We start from the raw sequence: 6,920 nt of genomic DNA on the forward strand, positions 1-6,920 counted from the left end.
AGGCTCAGCGGCCATGGCTCACGGGCCCAGCCGCTCCGCGGCATGTGGGGTCCTCCTGGACCAGGGCACGAACCCGTGTCCCCTGAATTGGCAGGCGGACTCTCAACCACTGCGCCACCAGGGAAGCCCCGGGCCCCTTTCTTTACTTCAAGATTCTTTTTAAAAATTATTACCTCAATTCAATTATCTTTACATCAATTATTTCATTGCTTTTAACTTTGAGGTAGGAGGTAGATGGGTCCCCGGGGCAAATGGTTTGAGTTCGTTCCTGTGGACTGATACTCTGAGACAAGCATAACAGGACAATTGAGAGAGGAGGCTGGGCCCTGCCCAGGTAGAACATGAGACCACATACTCCTCATTCTCAAAGTCAGGAGACCTCCCCGACTACACATGCATAGAAAGGCTCCTTGGAGGTCAGAAGGGGAGTGATGCCAGGTGATGTTGTCTATCCATATGCCTCTTCGGTAGAATCCATCTTGGCTAAGAGATGTGCATACACACATGGGAAGATCCTGAGATATACCAAATAAGGACTTTGAACCAGGTAAATCAAAATGATTGGTCAAAGGAAACCCGGAACAAATGCCCCATAAAAGTGATTCAAACTGCTACGAGGGTGCGACTCTCTCTGAACCCACCTGTGTGTCTCTCCACATGTACTGTACTTTTTTTCTCCTAATAAATACTTTACTTGTTTCACTACTTTCCGTCTTTGTGGGAATTCTTTTTGTGCAAAGCTGTAGGGCCAGGGCCTTGTCACTGACCACTGGTCTAGTGGCTAGGATTTGGTGCTCTCACCGCCACGACCAGACCTCAATCACTGGCAGGAACTGAAACCCTGCTTCAAGCTGCTGCAGGCCGAGGCCACCTTCATTTCACTGAGAGCTGAGAACACTAAGAACAGATCTTGCAGCCACTGTCTGAAAAATACTGTAACCTTTGGAAACTCTGCTACTTCCTAGTGCGTTATTTGATTATGGATTAATGACAATATTTCTAAAGAATCTTAAATAAAAGCAGCAACACAATAATCCATTCAGAAACAGGAGGAGGAAGAGGGAGAAAGGGCAAGAGGGAGCGAGACAGAAAGAGAATATGTACAGCACTCGCTTTTTTTGTTTGTTTCTTCCCTATTGTCTGTTCCTTTCATTAAATTAAAGGAGGTCTCCCTGGCTTAAAAAGAATGAGGAAGGCAGAACAAAGGAGAAATAGGCTAGGGAATGACGCGGTGACTCAGCACTTAATAGTATGGAGACATAACACAAATTAGTATCAAAAATACACAAAGAGAAGGGAAAGGTCAGCGTAACGGAAATCGATACAATTAGATCAAATGGGTTATGAGAGAGGGATGTAAAAGATTATGGGAAAAGAGAACACGGCTCAGATTCAAACTCATCAGGCAAGGGGACAGGAAAATAAGGGACATTTAAATAAAAGAGTGACAGAACAAATATTCATGGAGAATGATTAAACTTTCATTATTTCCTTTCACAAAAGCAGGAAAGGGCCATTTTAGAACCTTCCTTTACCCTGGTGCCATTAGTTCCATTTTTACTGGTTTCCTCTTTGGTTGCACTGACCTGTGAAAGGACTTCAAGGTCAATTTGCTTAGACTTTCTCAGCCCGCAGCTTTGGAATCACGTGGGAAGCTTGAACCAATGCCGGGCCTTACTTGGGAGGAATTAAATCAGAAAATCTGGGATAAGGCCCGGCATGAAACTGCTTTAAAACTTCCCGCCCGACTCTACCGGTCTCCGGAGAGGCGAGCCATCGTGTGTCCGAACCTTAAGTCCCGCCCCATCTCCCCGGAAGCGGCCACAGGTGGGAGCACATCCAGTCCCCGGAGGGAGGCGCGCTCCCTTTGAGATACTCTGGGCGGAGACGCTGCGTGCGCCCTCCCGACCGCTGGGGGGCGAACGGCGCGCAATCAGCATCCGCTTTCCGGCGCGCGGCCAGGGCGACCCCAGACATGCGCATGCTCCGGTGCGTCCTGGAGGTCGCCCGCGCCGGTGTTTAACCACGAGTGGTGTGAATTTAAGGGCATCATGTTATGAAGAGATGGGGGCTGCGGTGATTCGCGCAATCAGGAATTTCAATCTAGAGAACCGGGCGGAACGGGAAATCAGCAAGATGAAGCCCTCCCCCGCACCGAGGCACCCCTCCACCAAGAACCTCCTGCGAGAGCAGATGAGCAGTAAGTGGTGCCAGGGCGCGTGGGGCCTCGCGGTGCGGGTTCCCTGTGCAGGCTTCCTGTGCGGGCTGGGCTGTTCCACGCCGGTGGACCTCCGTCCAGTGGTGGGGGTGACCGGGGTCGGCTGCAGTCACTCGGGTCAGCCGAGCGCGGGAAGGGGGAGCCACCAGGCCGGTGACATTGAGACAGTCCCCTTGCACTCGCGGTGGAGGCGGCGGCTCTTCCTACTTCGTAGTCCTGGCGGTGTTAGCTTGTGCCCGCGCTGCCCCCGCCCTCCCCGGCTTTTGTCTTTAATGCTCAGTGACTTGATACAGGGAATCAAAATCAGAAGGGATCGTGTGCAAGAGAACTCTCTAGATGTCTTCACAGAATGATAGACACCGAGCTTGACCTAGCATTTTGAGTTACACTTAAAACATGTTCTGTAGTGTTTGAGTGATTATTGATTAAGCAAAAAATTAAAAGTGACTGTCTTGTGTTAAGTGTTTAGGATCTTAGAGGAAATTTTCTTTGGCTTTAAGTATTGTGACATTCTTTTTCTTTCCTTAGGCCATCCAGAAATTAAGGGAGAAATTGCTAGAAAAGATGACAAACTGCTGTCATTACTAAAAGATGTGTATGTTGATTCCAAAGATCCCGTGTCTTTTGTGCAGGTAATGTGTGTTTTAATTAAGTAAATACATAATTTAACCCTTTGGGGCTCCAGGAGAATGACCAAGAGAAGTGTGGCAAATAGTAAAAAAGAGGGTGAGCGCTCTGCAAGTGTAAAAATGTTAGTGTGCTTGTGACCAGAATGCAGAGCATTGGCAAAGTTGAAGTACAGCAGTCTAAGCCAGACACATATGCCTCCGTTCATTGGATATTTTCCAAAATTCTAAAAGACTTGTGAAAGTATTGATTGTGTGCAACTCGGTGAATTATTTGGTATTATTTCAGAATTTGTAGGATTTGGTAAGGCACTTCTAGTGGTTGTCATTGGAATGACCAAGGGAGGGCTTTAATACTACTTTCTCATACTTCAGTGGATTGAGGTATGTTTTAATCTCAGAGATTCCTTTAGTGTTGTGTTTTTGGTGCTTAGTTTTTTTTTATTTTGTTTTTTAAGAATATTATTAAGATAGAATACGTAAAGATAGGGAGATCACAGAATACACTGGGAACGGGAACCTGTATGTAAGTGCCAGGCACAAGTGCTTTGCATACAGAGAAGAACAAAACATCTCTAGTCCTTGCTTTCACGGTGCTTATAGTGTTGTGAGGGACACAGGCATTAAACAGATGAGCAGCCATAGGTACTTAATTACTAATAACTCTCTGAACGAGAAATATAGGCACTGTGAGCATATCAGAGGGACCTTTTTGTGACTGAAGGATCAGGGATGGTTTCTGAGGAAGTGACATTCAAACTCAGGCCTGAAGGATGGGTGGGAGTTAACCAGATGAGTTTGTGGGGCAGGAAGGTTCTAAGTAGGAGGAAGAGTTTGATTGAAGGAGAGGGAATTGCCAATGACAGTTCTTATCTTTCCATTCTAAAATTCTCTGGTTGTCTCTGTAGATAGGCAATAGACGGTTTGCACAGATAAAGTTATTAGTATGATTTTCACTAGAGAAGAGATATAAAACTCATGTACAATAAGGTATGTAAATTGTTGCACACAATAGCAATTATAGGGTTCAGTTATCACCATATACTCATAAGAAATATATGTATAGGGGTTGATGTTCATGTTCTTTATGTTATTTTTAGGCAGGAGTTAGATAATACTTCTAAGTATTGTTTCTCTCACGAGTACTTATTCATTCGAAAATTGGCTCTTGGGGAGCAAAAAACATTTAACACTTCTTATGTATAAAACACAGAAATGTAGTTATGATACATAGGAGATATACAGTGGTATTAAAATTTCTTGGGGGGGTATTGGGAAAAGTCTGAGAAGACTCACGCAGAGTGATAATGAAGAAAAGGTTGAAGTGCCTATTTATGTTCTTTGTCCCTTTTTTTCTTTTGGGCAATTCATAATTTTCGTAATGATTTGTGATGTCTTTGGACATCAGTGGAAAGTGAAGAAGTTGTTAGGAGTATTTCAGGCCAGAGTTACAGGATGAAGGTAGGAGAGAGTGTGATGCCTTTAGAGTTCAGTACAGTTAGGAGAAAGTATGAGGGATGAATTTGGGAGAAATGAGGTGGGGTAGAGAGTAACAGGGGCCAGATCATGAAGATCCTTATTTGTCTTGCTAAGGAATTTGGGTTTTATCCTGAGGGCAGTGGGAAATCATTGAAGAGTTTCCTGTCGAACAGTGACATCAGATTTGCTTCATTCTGGGGGCAGTTTTGAGAGTGGGCTGGGATGGAACGAAATGCATTTTATCTAGTTAGAGGAGACCAGGGTTTTGCAGTAGTTCCTGCAAGAGACGTTGGCTTGGACAGGGGTGATTTAGTGATTGGGAGAGAAGTGAACGGGTTTGAGAGGGACTTAGGTAGTGTCAGCAGGATTTGGTCATTGATTGCCTGTAATGAGAGAGAGGGGGAGATGTAAGGTATCACGTAAGAGAAGCTCTGGGTTTTGGAGTGGGATATGGGAGGTGGGTGGTATTAGTCACCGAGCTAGAGGATATGGGGATAGAATCGTATTTTCAGAGAAAAGGGATAAGTTCAGTTTTAGACATGTTGATTTTGATGTGCTTATAGATTATCCAAGTAAAGATGCCATTTGTCATTTGGGAATTTGGATCTGGAAGTCAGGAGAAAGGTCGAGGTTTGAGATCAGATTCGAGAGTCATTCACACGTAGATAATAATAATAAGGGGGGGTGTGTGGGATTGCTTGGGAGGAATGTGTAGAGTGAGAAGACAGCCTGGGCTAGAACTTGGTGCACACTAACAGCTATGGGGCATCTGAAGGGAAATAGTCCACAAAGGAAACAGAAGGAACCACTACAGAGACAGATGGAAAACTAGGAAGAGGGGTGGTATGGAAACCAAAGGAAAGATAGTTGTGGGTCCGTGGGAGTGGTCAGCAGTGTCAGGTGCTGTAGTGAGTTCAGATAAAGCCTGAAAAGTGTCCTCTGGATGCAGATCTAATCTTCTGGATTTGAGATCACAAGTATCTCTTTTAAAGTTGAACTAAAAAGAAGGAAACTGGTCATAAAAAAAGTGTTGGTTTTGGGTTTGGTGGGTGTTTGTAAAATTTGCTGACTACAGCATTTTCATATTTTGACCAAACAGCAGTAATAGGCAGGGTGCATTTGAAAGGAAAGGTAAAGAGGAATGGTTGGTGTAGCTGATAGAGGAATGGAATACAGAGCACAAATGCAAGGGTTAAGCTTGGGTGGGACAGACAGATGGAAAGATGGGTGTTATAGGTAGTTTTATGTATATTTATTGCGGTCTTGGAGGCATTAGTTTATTTTCTCTGAAGAGGCAAGATCTCTAGCAGTATCTGAATTCATTCAAGGTGTTTGGAGGCACTGAATATGAAATACAAAACTAGGAAACAGAATGGAGATTATCAAGTACGCCGTTAGAGCAGCATCAGAATCCTGCCCTTCTAAAGCAGTTTTTTACCTTTTCTAATCAGTGCATTATTGTTGTTCTTTTAATATATATGAAATAATGTGGTAAGTGGATGGTATACATTTGATTATTATTTTCTAGAACTACCTAAATTTTCTAATGATTGACTTACGGTTATGAAATGGTGATATGGCAAAAGTGCCATTGAACTATGACTCATTATAATGAGAAAATATAGTTTAGAAAATCATGGGTAGTATTTATTTGAAGAAGAATAATAGAGATTCTAGAATTATGAAAGTAGATGTCAAATCTTTGCTCTTATCTTGAAAGCTTATTTTTTGGTTTTTGTTTCTTGATACTAGGTAAAGGATGCTGGAACACCTCAGAAGCCAAAGGAGTTCAGGTTGCCAAAGGACCATCATTCTGACATGATGAATGTTAAGAACATTCCCAAAGGCAAAATTTCCATTGTAGAGGCACTGACACTTCTCAATAATCATAAACTTTATCCAGACACATGGACTGCTGAGAAAATAGCTGAAGAATACCATCTAGAGCAACAAGATGTAAATTCCCTTCTCAAATATTTCGTTACTTTTGAAGTCAAAATCTTACCCCCTGAAGGCAAGAAAGCAATACAATCAAAATGAAGAGAATCTTGAAATAACTTTTCCTTTATGTACTCTGCATCCCTGTACCCTGTTTATTTTCTCATTTTTAGCATATTAAATTATATAAATTACCAAATGTGTTAAGCTCCCTCCTTGTGAGAGCATGCTATTTATTGAGCTCTGCTGAATTTTCAGGATTGCTGTTAGAATTAATTTTGTTCTCTTTTAAACTTTAATTTGGTTTAGGCATATGTTCTTCTGTAATATCAGCATGACTAATCAGCACATGTATAAATTTATTATAAATAAAAGAGTTATCGTACTTTAGGCAAATCATATCATCAGCTTTTAAACTGATCATATAACCTCTTGGGAAATGTCCTGAATCCCTCGTTTAACATTCAAAACTTCACCTTCCAATTTTGGTGGTTAGTTTATGTATGAAATAACTTTTAAAAAATATAAACAGGAATTGGTGTATTTAAAATTTTAGCAGTCTCTGCTTTGACAAACATGTAAGTTCAAAAGCTTTCAGAGAGACAGGCATAGTGGAACCTATCTGAAAAAAATAACTTTTCTCTGGACTTAGCATAGAA

General features: G+C 42.4%; 1 protein-coding gene across 1 annotated transcript; it reads left to right on the forward strand.

Moving 5' to 3' along the window:
- The first annotated feature begins 1,970 nt into the window (after positions 1 to 1,970).
- NDUFAF4 (NADH:ubiquinone oxidoreductase complex assembly factor 4) lies at positions 1,971 to 6,657 on the forward strand. Its single transcript, XM_007116298.2, has 3 exons — positions 1,971 to 2,200; positions 2,747 to 2,850; positions 6,076 to 6,657. The coding sequence occupies exons 1-3, from the start codon at positions 2,065 to 2,067 to the stop codon at positions 6,361 to 6,363; spliced, it is 528 nt and encodes a 175-aa protein (XP_007116360.1). The 5' UTR covers positions 1,971 to 2,064; the 3' UTR covers positions 6,364 to 6,657.
- Positions 6,658 to 6,920: the final 263 nt, after the last annotated feature.

This window comes from Physeter macrocephalus, chromosome 10, assembly GCF_002837175.3.
Source record: "Physeter macrocephalus isolate SW-GA chromosome 10, ASM283717v5, whole genome shotgun sequence".
NCBI lineage: Eukaryota > Metazoa > Chordata > Mammalia > Artiodactyla > Physeteridae > Physeter > Physeter macrocephalus.

Bases quoted from the DNA above. Each gene is read 5' to 3' on its own strand.
- NDUFAF4 (XM_007116298.2), top strand. From the start codon at position 2,065: ATGGGGGCTGCGGTGATTCGCGCAATCAGGAATTTCAATCTAGAGAAC. The intron at 2,201-2,746 runs GTAAGTGGTGCC...TTCTTTCCTTAG, and splicing joins CCTGCGAGAGCAGATGAGCA to GCCATCCAGAAATTAAGGGA. The intron at 2,851-6,075 runs GTAATGTGTGTT...TCTTGATACTAG, and splicing joins ATCCCGTGTCTTTTGTGCAG to GTAAAGGATGCTGGAACACC.